Source organism: Mchenga conophoros, linkage group LG11 (assembly GCF_057382185.1).
Source record: "Mchenga conophoros isolate Kocher_MC1m ecotype Shallow Benthic linkage group LG11, M_conophoros_male_GT1.1, whole genome shotgun sequence".
Taxonomy (NCBI): domain Eukaryota; kingdom Metazoa; phylum Chordata; class Actinopteri; order Cichliformes; family Cichlidae; genus Mchenga; species Mchenga conophoros.
In genome coordinates, this window is record NC_140536.1 from 29,450,366 (window position 1) to 29,467,357 (window position 16,992).

At 40.0% G+C, this 16,992-nt stretch overlaps 1 protein-coding gene across 1 annotated transcript in view; it reads left to right on the forward strand.

Moving 5' to 3' along the window:
- Nucleotides 1-16,992, forward strand: part of tax1bp1b (Tax1 (human T-cell leukemia virus type I) binding protein 1b) — an 18,474-nt gene continuing 1,482 nt past the window's right edge. Inside the window, exons 1-16 of the mRNA XM_085292343.1 lie at nucleotides 1-135; nucleotides 5,149-5,344; nucleotides 9,589-9,691; nucleotides 10,113-10,303; nucleotides 10,476-10,634; nucleotides 11,406-11,554; nucleotides 11,688-11,778; nucleotides 12,264-12,449; nucleotides 12,644-12,895; nucleotides 13,545-13,715; nucleotides 14,270-14,342; nucleotides 14,574-14,692; nucleotides 14,975-15,100; nucleotides 15,653-15,739; nucleotides 16,547-16,745; nucleotides 16,838-16,989. Of these exons, the coding sequence (XP_085148469.1) occupies nucleotides 5,168-5,344; nucleotides 9,589-9,691; nucleotides 10,113-10,303; nucleotides 10,476-10,634; nucleotides 11,406-11,554; nucleotides 11,688-11,778; nucleotides 12,264-12,449; nucleotides 12,644-12,895; nucleotides 13,545-13,715; nucleotides 14,270-14,342; nucleotides 14,574-14,692; nucleotides 14,975-15,100; nucleotides 15,653-15,739; nucleotides 16,547-16,745; nucleotides 16,838-16,989 (2,235 nt within the window). The 5' untranslated portion in view covers nucleotides 1-135; nucleotides 5,149-5,167. The remainder of the gene's footprint in view (nucleotides 136-5,148; nucleotides 5,345-9,588; nucleotides 9,692-10,112; nucleotides 10,304-10,475; nucleotides 10,635-11,405; nucleotides 11,555-11,687; nucleotides 11,779-12,263; nucleotides 12,450-12,643; nucleotides 12,896-13,544; nucleotides 13,716-14,269; nucleotides 14,343-14,573; nucleotides 14,693-14,974; nucleotides 15,101-15,652; nucleotides 15,740-16,546; nucleotides 16,746-16,837; nucleotides 16,990-16,992) is intronic.

The window sequence follows — 16,992 nt, forward strand, 5'->3', positions numbered from 1 at the left end:
CCTCTTAGTGGCCCTTTACGGAAATGACGTAATATTATTATTCCAGGAAGGGCGCACGGGGAAAGCACTGAACTGCGTCAACAATTGTTTCTGTGATACGTTGGGATTTCAGCTGCTGCCCAACATGACAACTAGGTATGTTCATGGTTTATTTGATAATTTAGATGAAGTATACGACTCTTGGTATTTCAATCTGATCTGCGTTTGTTTTTAGAGGTTTTCTCGCGACACATCGTCGCGAGCTGTTTACGTTAGCTTTAACCTTGTCCCCAATAGCACTGCTCTCTCCGCTGTTTTGTCGTGTTTAATCTAACGCCATGTATTAAGAGAGTTAAAATGGATATTCTACCGAGTGGTTAGCGTTTTTTTTAGTTTAGTTCCATTGTTTTGTGGTTATTAGTCTCCTAAGAAGTATGTTGCTAGCATTAGCCAGTTAGCTGTATAGCTAACTTAGCCAGATGTGGTCAATGTTTTCAAGTTAGGCCTCGCCACGGATTCAGCCATTTCCATTTGCGATTTTTTTTTAATTTGATGTTATACTTAGGGTTGATAACTTTTTCGATTGATGTGGATTATGGCTGTGTTGGCTGAATTTCCGATCATCGACTGGGGAAATGTTTTGAGTCAAAGGCCTAATTACGTCGAAGAAAAATATTTTGGCTAAGGCCCAAATGGAAAATCCCTCCCCCTTCTTACTCACGTGGCCGGGTTTTTTATGTTGTTTAACTTGGTGGTAGTAGGCCAATAAGCTTTGTTTTTCTCTAGTTTTTCTTATGAGTTGGCACTGTGTCACCTCGCGTGCTAGGATATATCGTCATTAAGAGGCACAATTTAAAATTCAGTGGTAACCCCTCGCGTATTAAAAGAGTAGATCGCGTATGAATTGAAAGAATGTATTCAGTATCTAAAATGTGGCTAAGTATAAATTACAACGGAGCCATGCTTCATCCAGGCTTATAAAGTAGATTCCCTGTTACTTTACACTTACAAGAAGAATACCCGATCTCCCGGATTGTTTGCAATAAAAAAACCCAACAAGTGTTTTTGTTTGTTTGTTTGTATTAGATCGTTTATTACAAACTGTATTAATTTGAAAAATTACTTTCGCGTGCAGGTAAAGTGATCAGAGGTATATACAAAGTACAAATTAAAAGACTGCTGGGTAATGTGTTTTCTAGCTTTGGAGAGCTTTCTTTGCTTTGCTTTCAAGAAAATAAATGTTTAACTAAATCTCAAGGATACTATCATATTCTAATAGGCTTTTGTATGCCTGTCTTTGTTATCAGAGTAACTTTGTTTCAGCTTTCAATATTTACTCTACTGTGTCAGGGCTTTTTCTTGAGATTAACATCCTGAGATCAACTGAAATGTATAATCAGCTCAGGACACACTCCAAGGGCTTTAAAGCTGACCCTAAACCGTGTGTATAGTTATGGGTTGGTTTCTAGGGGTGCAACGATACACAAAATTCACGGTTCGGTTCGATACTTTGGTGTCACGGTTCGATATTTTTTCGATACAAAAAAAATGTTCATGCCTTTTTAATTTGTCATTTATTAAAATTATAAATATATATTTTAACTCAAAAGTACAGTTTTTAAATTTAATGTTGCTGAAACAACAAAGTAATAAAAATAAATAAATATGTCTGATTGAGGAATCACTCATCTTTGGAAAAGAGAGTTTATTACAGAGAAATGGCTCTTTCCAAAATAAAAGCTATATTATACGCTTCTTCTGGGGCATACTCTCAGCAGCATATTAAACATATCAGGTCCCCATAAGGAGAATCGTGTGCTAACGGCTGTCTAAATGACTCTGGTAAAGTTTGTAGCATGCGTGCTTGTTGTTTTTGTCTGCTTCCTCTTGTCTTTGTACTAGGATGCTGTCGGAGTAAATGTGCAGTCATATTCGTTGTGTTCCCACTAGTGCTGTCAGCGTTAATCTCGTTGAAATGACGTTAAAGCCACAACACGGCAAATCTCTGTTAACGAGCTACCGCGGATCGCCCTGTGCGTGGGGCTGGACGGCCAACACATTAATGAGCTAACTGCGGTAACACACTAGTTCCCACTAATGTAATTGAGCATTGCGTGGCACATCCAACATACTGTTTTACTTTAGTCCATTACGCGCTTACCTTCAGGGTCATACGTCACATGAAAACCAAAATAGTTCCAAACGCCAGATCTGAATTAGGGTGGGGGGTAGAGCTGGGCGATAGAACGAAAACGATATGTATCGCGATATAACTTTTTCTCGATAGAAAAATTAAACTATCGCGATAGACCTCGCCGCTCTTGTCCTCTTAAAAAAAAAAAAAAAGAACAGCCAATCCAAATTAAGTAGCGCAGAGCCGAACCAATCACAGCCGCAGCGTCACGTCACGTGACTTGTTACGTACAGCATAAGTGCCAAGCCGCACATGTGTATTTGTTTGGAAAGCAGCCAGCCACCGTACTGCCCGGGTAATGGAGGAAATGAGTGTGCCGACTAGAGAAATCAACTGAGCGTGACCGAAGGTTACCGAAGAGAAAACAGATGATGGTTCCAATGCCGGAGAGATTGTCGAACGGAAGAGCCATAGAAGTTCCGTAGTGTGAAGGTATTTCGGCTATTTCAAGTCTGACAAAAAACAGAGTAGCGTGCACTGTAAATTGTGCCGAAAGCAAGTCTGGAAATACAATAAACTGGTGCATGCGCTACGTCCACACGTACCCGGGTATTTTTGAAAACGCAGATTTTTCTATGCGTTTGCACCTTTTGTCCACACGTAAACGGCGTTTTTGGTCACTGAAAACGAAGATTTTTAAAAACTCAGTTTTTGCATTTACGTGTGGACTAGAAAAACGGAGAAAACGCAGCGTCAAAGGTGTGCGCATTTTTTGACGTCACACTGTGCGCCACGTTATTGTTTCGGTGAAATGAATTTCTACAATACTGTTAATTGTACTCTCTGCAGTGTTTAAATGCTTACATATACACACAGTTACTGTCCCTCCACACATACGACTCGGTTCTGCTTCTATGCCCCAGCTTTGTTTACTTTTTCCCACCGAGGCTTCTAGACTTCTGATTGGCCAACATTTCTGCACGGTTAGGAATCTAGCGCCACCTGCTGCTTTGGCATGTTCATAGCAGCGTTTTCCTTCATTTCTCCCTTTATGTGTGGACGGGATTATTTTTTAAAACGAAAACGGAAAATCTCCGTTTTCAAAAATACCCGTGTACGTGTGGACGTAGCCTCGGTCTCTGACTGGAAGCGCTAATTCGTCATTCGGCTTTTGTCAGACTAAAGTAACTGTTAAAACTGTTTGAAAAGCTAAGCTATACAACAAGGAGAGATTGAGAATTTCCTTTTAGTTCTCAGTTTATTTGATATTGACAAAAGTTAGTCAGTTTTGTCTGTTCTTCTGTAAAACAAACTAAGATTTATTTTTAGAATTAATATTTTGTTTCTAAGGGGAATTGACAATTTAGTCTGTTTTGTTTGTTCTATTTTGAAACTTAATCGCTTTAGCGGCTGCCTTTTTGTGTAGTTTGCAATATTTGCCTTTATTTATCTGAAAAAGTCTCATGTTCCTTAAGTACATCTACCCTGTTGAACTTATTATGGGAAATAAATATTTAAATCAAAACAAGCTGCTGATTATTTCACATTTTACTTGTGAGCAACGGCACATTTAAATCTTACAAATATAGTTATTTGGCTTATATCGTGATAGTTGGGGGCAGGGATAGCTCAGTAGGTAGAGTGGTGGCCCCATGATCGGAAGGTCGGGGGTTCAACTCCACTGAACGGCTACCCTGAGGTACCCCTGAGCAAGGTACCGTCCCTACACACTGCTCCCCGGGCGTTGCACTGGTGGCTGCCCACTGCTTCACTGGGTGAATGGGTTAAATGCAGAGGAACTATTTCCCTATGGGGACTAACACGCACACTTTACACTTTACACTGATTACTTTACACTGATAGATATCGTTATCGCCTGAAATGAAAAAAACATATCGTGATATGAAAAAATCTTATATCGCCCAGCTCTAGTGGGGGGTTCAATTTGCCATGTTGTAAGGAGAGCTTAACTTCTGTCTCGCTAGCTTGCCCTGCGCTCAGTGAATCTGCATTCGACTACTCCGCCTAGGCTGCACTGTCGAGCGCAGATCCACTGAGCGCTCAACACAGACAGCATCGTCAGAAGAAAAGTTGATAAAATAAATTAAAAATTTTGTATTGTTTGATACATATGCGTACCGAACCAAAAGCACTGTATGAACGGTTCAATATCGATACGAGTATCATTGCACCCCTAGTGGTTTCCTGTTGTAATTCTTTTTAATTTTTTTCCTGACATGTTCTGGAACTAAAATGTCACGACTTGAATAAAATTTGGTTGTCATGAACCGTGGCTGAGTTTACTGCTGGCAAATTACAAGCTTGCCAGCCATTTAAATCAAATTCTTAATGACAGTGTTGAAGTTATTCTTTTTTTTTGACTTAACACTTTCACAAGGACTTCCCAATGCTTTGATTTCATGGAGGTTTGAAAATAGGAATCCATACCGCTTACCAAAATGAAATGGGACTTGAAGTTCAAGATAGATTTGTCCATCCACTTGCTAACATATCTTAAGGGCTCATTGAGAAATGTCTGCAGATAATAAGGATTGTATTTGCTGTGTCAAACTAACTCTAGCTTGCCTGAAAGCTAAACTGGTTAAAAACCACCATTTACGTTGGAATACTTTTTATATTAATGTAAACTAAACAGTTCATTGAATAAATATTTAGGGGTAGTAGTGTCTGAGGAGGTAGAACAGGTCATCTACTAATCAGGGGTTTAGTTGGTCGATGTCTGACTGCTGTAGTCTGCAAGTATTTGGACAAAACCCCGGGTTATTCCTAATATGTTTAATGGAGTGTGAATGTGTGTGAATATTAGACAGTATGCTCAAGTAGAGTGGAAAAGCGCTATATAAAAAAAACAGTCTATTTATCATAAATTACATTCTATGGCCAAAATTTAGGAATCGAATGATTAAACCTTCATTGAAGTTGACTAGTTTGTCTTTTCACTACTCCAGTCATTTGTTGTACTTGTTTCTGTGGGCATTTCATATATATTTGATTGCTTTTGTCTTCCTTTGTAGCCACTGCTGAGTGGATTTTATGGCACTGCTCCTGGATAGGACATTGTTAAGCAACAACATGGACACGTCAAATTTTGCCCACGTCATCTTCCAGAATGTGGGGAAGAGCTACCTGCCCCATGCTGCGTTGGAGTGTCACTATACCCTGACACAGTTCATCAAACCGCATCCAAAGGACTGGGTTGGCATTTTCAAGGTGAATGAGCGGAATAATAAAGCACGATATATAATTATGATCAATGAGGACTATGAATCCATGATGGTACTAACAGAAGTAGTCCAATGTGTATTTTCATAACTAGACCACTAGAGCACTTTATGTGTGATATAATGGAAAGTAAAAATACTGTCTGATAATTTAATTTGTATTATGAACAGCCTGCAGTTTACATCTAGACTGTCTGTTGTATAAACTATTTTATCTATGGAATAAAAGAGAGATTTCAAGTTTATCCACTTGAAACTTGACAGAGGAAGTGGAGCATTTTAACCTCCACCATGTGCTTGGGTGTCCCATATGGGCCTTGTTATAGAAGTGCATTAAATCCAACCCAGTAGCTTTACATTAGCCTCATCTGCATTGAATCGTGACTTTAGGCTTATTATTAAGACCAGCATGCTTTTTATCTACTGAAGTTGAGATGGAAGCTAAGATTAAATACATCACATTAACGAACCCAGCCTTATGGCTCTTTCTCTCTCAATCTGCTTGTGCTGATTTTGTTAGTTGTCTTCTGAATTAAACAATGGCTAAATAATGAGTTAAAGCTAAATCCACAGCCAAATTAGTTGTAACAGTGTATTTCCTCAGATGTTATAGCTGAAGCATATACGAAGAGACAGAACTGATAAATTATACTTTAACAGTGCCACAGGCGCACACAGTTGCATGTAAAGTTTTAAAACATGTGTTAACAGTGGCTTCCTTTCCTAATAGAAGTATTAAAACCCCCAAATTCTCTTGAAATAATTTGCAAATATAACTGCTTATCTTGTAGTTAAAAAGTATGTTACCTTTCTTTTACAATTTGGACAGGTTATAATGTAACAATATTGTAATGCTTACTACAGTGTCACTCATTAATAGATAATTGCAGGATTGTTATATAGGATTCAACTAGACTGTCTGTGACTCATAAACTCACAGATCGTTTACTCGCATTGAGACTGCAAAACGTGTGTTACTTTAGTGGAAAGGAAAAGATGACTGAAGATGAAAACTTCAGTTTTTTATATATATATATATATATATATATATATATTCTTTCTTTCGAATGTTGGAATACTGAGCTACTAGTTGTTTCGCCGTCATTGTGGATGTTGGGTATCGAAGAATCCATAGGTCCCTCATCCTATTCATGTAGCCCCTTCCGCCGGGGTTACTTGCGTAGTAGCATTCCAACAACGCCCTGTTTTCGTCCCTTGCCCACCGATGCCTTCTTGTTCCAGTAGCCCACTTTTCGTCAGGGTGCCCTGGTTCCTCAACACCTGACGCGGACCTTGTTGATCCGGGCGACGTCCGAGCCGGCATGCCTTCATATTTATCTGTCTCGCTCATGTCTGCGGTAGGCTTGCTTAGCATAGGGGGTCTAGCCTTAGGACCCTTACTGGATACAGACGCCCCAGGCAGGAATCGAACTTGCGATCCTCTGTTCCAAAGGCGTGTAGTCTAACCACTACGCTATCCAGCTGCTCTGGTGGTGGCTAACCAACCGGACATAGTGGTGGTAGACAAACAGAAGAAGACGGCCGTAGTGATCGATGTAGCGGTTCCGAATGACAGCAATATCAGGAAGAAGGAACACGAGAAGCTGGAGAAATACCAAGGGCTCAGAGAAGAGCTCGAGAGGATGTGGAGGGTGAAGGTAACGGTGGTCCCCGTGGTAATCGGAGCACTAGGTGCGGTGACTCCCAAGATAGGCGAGTGGCTCCAGCAGATCCCGGGAACAACATCGGAGATCTCTGTCCAGAAGAGCGCAGTCCTGGGAACAGCTAAGATACTGCGCAGGACCCTCAAGCTCCCAGGCCTCTGGTAGAGGACCCGAGCTTGAAGGATAAACCGCCCGCAGGGGCGTGCTGGGTGTTTTTTTTTTTTATATATATATATATATGTGTGTATATATATATGTTATTTGCAGCATGCACTCATTCTAATGTCATGCTATAGTTCAAGTAATACAGCCCAAGAAATAGGTTCAATTGTTAATTTCTTTGCAATATTGATTCAAGCTCCTAAGTTTACTGTCCTTGTTATGTCAACTATTGATGTGTGCACTTTGCTTTACATGTGATATTATTGTGGGTATATGCAGAGACACTTTCCCTAACCTCACTGATAAATTAGGTCATGCCTTCATATTGAAGTTGGATCGTGTATTATCTGGAGGCTGTTTACATACCAAATTGGGTACTGCATTGTGATACCTCATCACATTGTGTTTAGCCTGAAGGTAGGCACCAACTGGCAGCATAAATCTTAAAACTACAAATTTCTTGAGCTTCCAAACAATAGAGCGTCAGCAGAAAAGGCTGAGTGCAGGATTTTAAATTGTATAAATCATTGACACTGTTGACAGACGTAATGCTTGGTGCCAAAGCTCTATCATTTACCTATCCAGGCAAATGATAGAGCTTTACACACATTCGCGTGAGCTCCAAAGAGTAGTTATAGCTGCTTTTGGCACAGGCTCGTTCTTCCTTTCAATGTTCCCACTAAATAACTCGGTAACCTGGCTTATTTAAGATTCAGGATTCAAGATTTTTTTATTCGTCACATGCATAGTTATACAAGTATTATATTTATATATTATACAAGGCTTATGATTTATTAAGAGGAAATAGAAAAGCACAGCAACCTTCAAACTAGTTTGGTCAAATTAATACTAATCATATTAATAATTAGATAAAGTAATTAAGGTCTTGATGGTAAATGGATTAAGGAAATGTTTGTTTTAGTATGGGTCCCTGTCGGTTTGATGTTGTTGTTCCATAACTGCAAGTATGGAGCTGGTGCTAGCTGTTTTCGGCTTTATGAAGGAATGTTGAGGCAGGTTGTCAGCATTGGCCCAGGAGAAAGCTAACCCAACGTTATAATTAACCTGTCTGACCACAACCTGTCTGTGTGATTCATGAATAACTCTTGAATTTATATAGGCTAATTGGCAGATAGATGTTACAGTACTTCCTGGGGGAATACTGTCACTCACTTCTGTCAGCATTCTTGCTGAAGTGCTGATGAAAAATCGTGTTAAAGCTGAAGAGCATGTTGCATAGGTAGACGTTCAGACTTCTTTTAGGTTTTGGAAAGTTTACTCTTACAGTGTTATCTGTGTTTTTGTCTTAGTCACTGATCTGAAACCAGTGTTTTGGTGTTGTTATGGTAGCCTTACACTTTCTCTGCCTTTTGTCTAATATCTATGAGGAAAAACAGGAATTTACAACATTGCAAAGTCCTCTGTTGTAATTTCCCTACAGAGGTTTCACCCACCACCACCACCTCTGCAGCTCTAATGAGTGGACTGGTGAGGGCTAGCCTTCAGTAATGACACTCACTAACTAGGTGCATGTTTTAATTGCTTCCTGTTTTTTACTGCTGGAGGCTGGAACTGCACTGGGGGTTTTGGAGCACCAGGGCCTTCTATCTCTGGCTCTGATGAACACTCACAGTATTGTGGCTGCAGGCTGTTTGCACACAGGTGAGAAAATAAACTGCCCAGACGTTGCAAAAAGGCTTCCTACATGCAGCTTTCTAGAAACACAGTGTATCTGCAGTGCAATTTGCTTGTATGATTTTTCTTTTCGTTGCCTTTTTTTAAGAGCAGAGTTTTGAAAGTCACACCACAACTTAACCAACTTAGGTGTAATGGTGTAATGGGGTTTAACTGGGCTTGTTGTAGATGCATGCTTGCGCCTGGGAGTGCACACCAAAAACCAGCAAGCTCAATGTGACACTGATTTAGTTTGACAGTTTTATGGCACCAGTCTGAAGTTATGGATGTATTTTCTGCACTTCCCCCTCATCAGTCATCAGTTAACAACACATAAAATACGTATAATTAAATTTTGGTTTTCATTTTCAAGTTGCCTATGTATAAAATTTTCACCTATTTCCACTTTCCTGTTTGAAGTGAGTTGTAGCTACATTTCCACAGCTAGGCTTTTTCATGATAAGGGCCAGACCACATGCACATGGTTAGCAGGAGTGGTTTCCAGATGATAACTTTTGTAAATGAAAAAATATTACAGTAGGCATGTCCTTACACTATCATCCGAAGATAGATTTAAAGCCCTGTGATTACTGCAATAAACTAGTTTGAGATATTTTGGAAGTGACAGCGTGCGGATTTGGGAAAGTTCCCCTGTTAATCCATCCATTGCTATTTTGCTGCACTGATGTGGTGAGGGTGTCTTGTTGAATGAATTCCCCACAATGTCTCACAGGTTGGTTGGAGCACAGCGAGGGACTATTACACATTCTTGTGGTCGCCTCTCCCTGAGAACTATGTGGAAGGCACTGCAGTGAACAGAACAGTGGTCTTTCAGGGTAAGAGCATACATACTTTTCAGTAACTTTGACACCTTTTAATAACTGAATATCATGTGGGTTGGTGAGTGAATTGTTAAGTGTGCAGTTGTGGACAGGATGGATAGAGGAGAAACTTTTCCCAGACATCTCCATTCTGGTGTTAATGACATTTGAGTTAATGTTCTGTTTTTGTCTTTTATACCACCCTTCATAAACCGGCACAATTAAAGTGATTTGCCAGACCAGGACTTAACACTTACGTAGTATTTGTGCTCTTTTTGTGCCTTTTTTTTCTCTCAGTTTATTGTAACTTTGGGTTAAGTGTTCAGGTTAAGATTCGCTAATAACTGAGATATGTTTAGACTTGTGGAGGAATATGATTCGTGTTGCTCTGTTGTCTAACATTGAGCTCACTGACTGAGTGATTTACTTCCCCCAGGGTACTATGTTCCCAATGATGATGGCGAGTTCTACCAGTTTTGTTATGTGACCCACAAAGGGGAGATCCGAGGGGCCAGCACACCATTTCAGTTCCGTGCCAGCAGCCCCACAGAGGATGAGCTGCTGACTGTGGAAGATGAATGCAACTCTGACATCCTGGTGGTCACCACGAAAGCTGGCATTCTCGAGGTACAATTTGCCTGAGCAGCAGCGCTCAGTACGCATCGATTTTCATTGGGTTTTATTTTGCTTCAATATCAATTTCTAGCGTGCACAGTTGAAAATTATGATTTCAGTCGTATGTTACCAGTAAATTAAGCTTTTAAAAATACTGAAAAGTGTTTTTGTTTTTTCTTGGCAGCAAAAGGTGGAAGAAGTGCAACGGGAAAAAGATGAGTTGCTTAAAAACATGGCCCTCCTGCAGCAGGAAAAGGAGGAACTGGAGGCTGAGAAAGAGAGCCTGCAGAAGGCGTGTGAGCAAGAGAAGGAGAACTGTGCTCAGCTGAGAAGAGAGAACCAAGTAAGCTGAGAAATGCAGTATTTGTAGCAGTTTTAAAACTTGTAAATAACACAAAATGCCTTTTTCAGGCCATGCAATATATTTTAATAGTCATTAAAATAAGCAGCACATGTGGAAATCAGTGATTTATAGTATTAATGCACTGGCTCTTGCATGGACCTTTTTACATTTGGCCCAGCAGTCTCTTAGCACCCCCTAGTGAAGGGGTCCTAACATGCAGATGTATCCAAACACATGATGTACTGAAAAAATAAATCACACACTGATGGATATGGATGTCTGTATTATCAAAGTTGTAATTCTGCTTTTTATAGTATAACATTAGGTCTTAAAAGCATTGTCAGTCATAATTCACTTTGCCATTTTCTGCCATAAATCTGCTGGTTTTAAAACGGCTTTCAGATGAAAACATGATTACAGATTTTGTGGCTGTTAATTTTATGACTAGACTTTTATATGATTTTTTTATGGTGTGTGAATATAAAGATTCCAAAATTCTGCCTATAAACAAATTGTAAAATATTCATTTCATTTTTTCTTGAACATTTAAAACTCTCTATCAAGCCATCACGTTCATTTTGAATTAGACTTGTATTTCAAAGACAATAAAATTTTAATGTTTTGCACACATTTTTCCTCAAGCTTTGAGTCAGAGATGGAAAGTTGTATGTTAGGAAGTTAGGTACTGCAAGAAGTGTTGTATTTTTTTTATGAATTATGAGGCTTTCTTTTTATTTCAGCTGAACTTTACTTCTGTCTTATGTCTCACAGGAAGTGCAGCATTCTTCCCAGGCCCTGCTGGAAGAGAAAGAGGAGGTAAAGAGGAGACTGGATGAGGCCACAGCCAGAATCATACAGTTGGAGGAAGATCTGATTGGAGTGACACAGAAAAGCATTCAAAAGGAAACAGAGCTAGACAGGTGAATTCTCAGTAAAAGGATTGTGGCAGATTCACTAGATTTTCTAGATTTGTTTGTTTAGATGTACAGAGAGTTATTAATGCGAACATATGCACTATTTAGTTATATATTGTTTTTGTTTCTGTTTCTCCAGTCTTAAGGACAGACTTAAGAAACTTACAGCAGAGAAGGAGGTTCTTGAATCTCATCTTAAGAATGAAAAAGATGAGAAGGAACTCTACAAGGTAATGCTCTATTTTTGTTGATATCAATACTAAATCCTCAAACTTACCAATATGATCTTTAAATAAAGATTCAATGTTTTGTTTTTTAGGCACACGATTGCACGGTATTTTATTGTAAACGGTACATGCCTTGTTCCGTTTTCTGGCGCAATTGGTGTTTCTGTGTCTTTGTTGTGGTATGTACTGCACAGGAACTGGGAGTGCCACATACTGTTGTGCTCCCACAGAAAACCTCTACCTAATTTAACTTGCACCATCACACTGCGTCTGTTTCAAAAGGACGACTTTATGGGCCTATCTCAATCACTGTTTTGTAATTGAGGTCATGCAACATTTATTTTAATATGGTCTTTGATTGTGATCGGTGTTGTATAAATGAGGTAAAAAACCCCACTCTGTTTGTGTTTTATAACTTCTCGTGTGTGTGTGTGTGTGTGTGTGCGTGTGCGTGCGTGTGTGTGTGTGTGTGTGTGCGCGCGCGCCAGATTCACCTGAAAAACCGGGAGCTGGAGAACACTAAGTTGAGTGCGGAGCTGCAGATGTTGAAGTCTGTGGACGTAAACAAGGAAAACGCCATTGCCCAGTTTAAAGAGGAGGTGGGGCGCCTCCAGGCTTGCCTCACTGAGAAGGACAAACAGTACAAAGAGATCCTGGCCAAAGTTTCCACCTTGGTAAGAAAAAAAAAAGATTTTTGTTTTGAGGTCAGAAGTAGATAATAAACCGTATTTAATATAATTCATTATTATATCATATGAAATTTAAAGATTTCCAGTAGAAAGAATAGGAAGAGGAGAACTGAGATGTAATAACTGATCTTTAAAGAGAAATGAGAGTCAGTCGCCTTAAACGTGTTTACTTCTTGCAGGGAGATGTGAAAGCCCTGAAGGAGCAGCTGCGGCAGAAGGAAGAACAGCTCCAGGCTAACCAGCAGCAGTCCTCTTTGCTGGCTGCCGAGCTGAGAGACGCCTCCAGTGCACGCGATCGTACAATGTCTGAACTGTACCGCATTAAACTTGAGGCTGACAACCTCCGCCAAGCCAAGGCTGAAACTCAGGCCCAGTGCGTCCGCCTGGAATGCCTGGTGGAGCAGATGAAGGCAGAGGCCACGCAGGAAGCAGTAAGAGTGAAACTCAAATAGCCAGACAGCCTTTCGTGTTTAAAAGAGCTTCATTTGAAGTTAAGCGTATTTAATATCATGGTAAACAGGCAGATCAAGAACAAGGATTAATGTCTGGTAACATCTAAAATAACACATTAAATAATAAATATGCAAAAGTTCAACATTTTTCAAAATTATACATCAACTTTCATCAAAAGTTGATGTAAGAGGGTGAAGACTTTGTGTCATATATTTAGATCACAATAGCGTTTAATATTTTGTCACCATAAAGAAATAAAAGATAATAAATCATATCGTATATAATTGTCCAGTTGTGTATAGGTATGCTGTTTGGTTGAGCACTGTGTGAGAAAGTTAACGATATGAAAATAATGGAAACAGAAAACGTTTCTCCCACACAGTTTTTTTTGTTTGTTTTGTTTTGGGTTTTTTTAAACTGCTTCTGCATTTGAAAGATGTTGTAATTCTTCTCATACTTGCTGTTTTTATTGACCACCAGTCTCATGCTAAAGAATCACTTCAATATAAACAGTGATAGTGATTATAGTTAATGACTCACAGGAAGTTATATCGCTGCACTGTCACAGTGGACCTTGCAGTTGGCCGGAGTTCTGATCTGTTCTGCTGTAATGTTTTACATCAACAGGCCAAAGCAGAGGATGAAGCTGCTGCAGACCCAGCTGTTGTAGCAGAGCTGCAGAGAGAGGTGGAGGATCTAAAGTTGCGGCTGCACATGGCTGCAGAACACTACAAGGAAAAATATAAGGAATGTCAGCGACTGCAAAAACAAGTGCTGAAACTCTCTGAACAGCAAGGGGTAGGTCCCCACGGATACCAGCCAACATACTGTATTCATGTCCCAACAAGTGAAAGAACAGAATTTCCATTTGTATCTTTGTAACACTACGCCTGCCTCACTTGTACTAGTTAATGCCTTCAGTCATTTTGCCAGTCTTGACTGGAAAGAAGTGCAAGCTGAAAATGAAAATTAACACATCAGACAAATTCATTTTCATTATCATTCAGTCTGACTGTATAAAAGAAAGTTTATTTTAATTTCACTGTAGATACATCAAAAATGGAAACTGGAAAATTCAATCTTGGTATAATTGTTCCCAGTTTTTATCTTTTGTTATTTTGGATTTTTACAAATTCTTATAAGTAAAAGTAGCTCAAGCCTGTGTTAATCCTTTCATTCATTCATATATATATATATATATATAAACACACAACACAATATTTTATACAGATAAGATGTATTTTCATCTATAAATGTCATTGTAAAATACATTGTAAATATGTTCGTGAATTGGTTTTTTTTCTGCATTTGTTGTTGTTATTATGTCTTCACTACATTTTTCTCGTCTTTAGGAGCTGAAGAGAAGCTCTGCCCAAGAAATGATGGCAGTTCTTCCATCGGGGAGTCCAGACACTTCTGTGCCAGGTACCCAAGTCAAATTATGAAGTGAAAAATTATCTTTAGAAAACAGGAGTTGTGTAGTTCCTTAGACAGTTATCTTCTATTTCTCATTAGCTTTAGTTTGAACTCTTGGTTTCTCTAAATTATGTTCCTTAGCAGTTTGGTGATACGTATGTAAATTTTTTATTTTGCAGAGGTTTTTGTTTTTTTTTTTTTGTTGAAGAATAATAAACTAATAAAAACATAACTCTATAGGAAGTCCAGGTTCTGCTGATCCAATGTTGGAAGCCATCATCCAGGAGAAGCTCAAAGGCATCAGCAGAGAGGCGTCGGACAGGAACGACAAATACAGAAAATGCAAGCAGATGCTGATGGTAAGAAACATTTTTTTTGTTTATTTTGTTGCTGTATTTTGTCCCAAAATAAGATGTTCAAACGTGTGAGAGACTTTTGTAGTTCAATGGTATGAATAAAAGAAACATTGCACGCTGAAGTACGTGGAAAAATCTCAGCTGGTGCAGACCAATCTTTTATTTACTTTGACTGTTTATAGGTCCTGCACCTCTGATACCTTGTGAGCAGTGTTTTTGTCATTTATTTTTCTCCTCTGTGTATATTGTGGTGTGATGAAAGCTGAATCATGTGTTGCCCTTTAGGAGGAGAAGGAGCGTAGCTGCATGTTTGCTGATGAGCTGGCCAAGATGGAAGTGAAATTTAAAGAGCAACTGAAGACCAACGAGAACCTGAAGCTGCAGCTGGCAGCAGAGGAAGATCGTTATAAGGTTAGTGTAGGCAGAGTGCAGACACTTAGCACAGCCCAAGCTGTCAGCTGCCAGTGATGCTCTCCTTCAAAGCAGACCTGATTTGGACTCTTCTGTGTTTTTACCGCTGTGTATGGCTGGTATAGCTCAAGGATCTAGCCTTTGATGCTATCTCTCCCCTTGAACACAGTTTCTCTGACAGTGTTGTTTATGAGCGGGACGATCTGTAAGACGACATTTTACTGCTGTTTATGTCAGGCTCTGGAGACAAGCAAGTCTTGGCTCACAGGACTCATCTCTGGTTGCTTGGCTAATGCTGTGCTTGGCTCAGGTCAGGCGGATATTTGCTTAGTGTCTCACAGGGATTCAAGCAGGTTGTTTTGCTCTGAGCAGTATTGTGCATAAATCAGTCCTCAGCAAAGAGAAGCCTTTTATGGCTGTGATCAATTAATGTCACGCACTATGGTCTGACTGTATTTCACTTACACATTTTTTAATCAGCAGCACATCAAGAGTTTAAGTATATAAAGTGTTTCTTCATTCTTCTGCTTTTGTGCCCTTTACTTTCTACAGAGCCAGGTAGCTGAGAAGGGACGGGAGCTAAAGGAGCTTAAGGACACACTTATGGTTGTTATGAAGGAGAAGGAAAAACTGGAGGGGGTTAGTGACAGCTTTCATTTTCTCTTTTATAGACTCCTTCCATTTTAAAAATTGCCTGAAATGTGCCATTCCCCTGCCATTTTCCCCTCTCCCAATCTGGTCTGTGTTTAATATGCCTCTAATTGTAGATGCAGAGTAAATGACTTCTTATTTTCCATTCCATTACTTTAGGCCACAGCAAGGTCCTCACTGACCTAAAATGTTGCTTTGAGGTAATGCTGCTAAAATTAAGAGGAGGAGAATGACCCAATTTGAGGTTTAGACTGTAAATTAACTTGGCGTCTCTTACTGACATAAAAACACAGAATCCTGTTCCCTTTGAAAGTGAGAAAATTATTTTTAATGAAGGTGTTAATTAAACTGCTTTTGTGAGCACAACAAAAAGCCCCCTCCCCCCAAAAAAAGTCACAGCTCTGTGTTGGGATGGTGCGGCTTTGCCTTTTTAGCTGGAGAGCCACACTGAGATAGAATCAGATATGTGGCCGCGATGCCCTAAAGGTTAGAAAAGCAGCTTCTCTGTCTGGAAGGCTGCGGGTTTCATGACGAGACCAGCAGGATAGAATCTGAGTGGAACAAGTGAAAAAGCAGTGCGTTAGGCTCCAGTGGAGCTGCTCCATGGTCAGCAGCAGGTTAGTGTGTGGTTGTACTGGGCTGTGAATGCAATCAGTTTTTTTTCTGGAAATTAAGATTATATCTTAAAGACATGTTAAAACAAAGTGTTCTCACTATATGCACATGATGGGACTGAATTTTGTCAGTGGTTTTTGCTGTTGTGAAGAAATTGTTTCAATTCCCCTTTTGCGTCAGGAGCTCCAGAAGGGCAGCAGCAGGAAGGGAGATCAGGGGACCAGTGAGAAAACCAGTCTGGAGAACCTCCAGTCCAGTGTGCCTTTATTCCTGCAGTACCCTGTCCCGTATGCACAGGATACCCCTACCCCTCTGTTGGTTTCTCAGAGCCCCAGCAAGCTGCATTTTGGGAACCCTTACTCCATCTCGGACTCAAAAGGTTTGTTTTCTTTTCAGAAGTCTTCACTAAACATTGCAGAGATGAGTGACTTTTTATTTACAGTAGCCGTGTCTCTGAAAATCCTCCTGCAGATGATGCGGATGAGTTCTCAGATGACCAGCCACTTAGGCTGCCCCCTGTAGGCCCGCCATCCTGGGACAGCAATGTGGTGTGTATCCAGCCTACCCGCAACCACAGCCGGCCAGAAGGCCATGAGGAGTCAGAGGAAAAGCAAAACAATAATGTA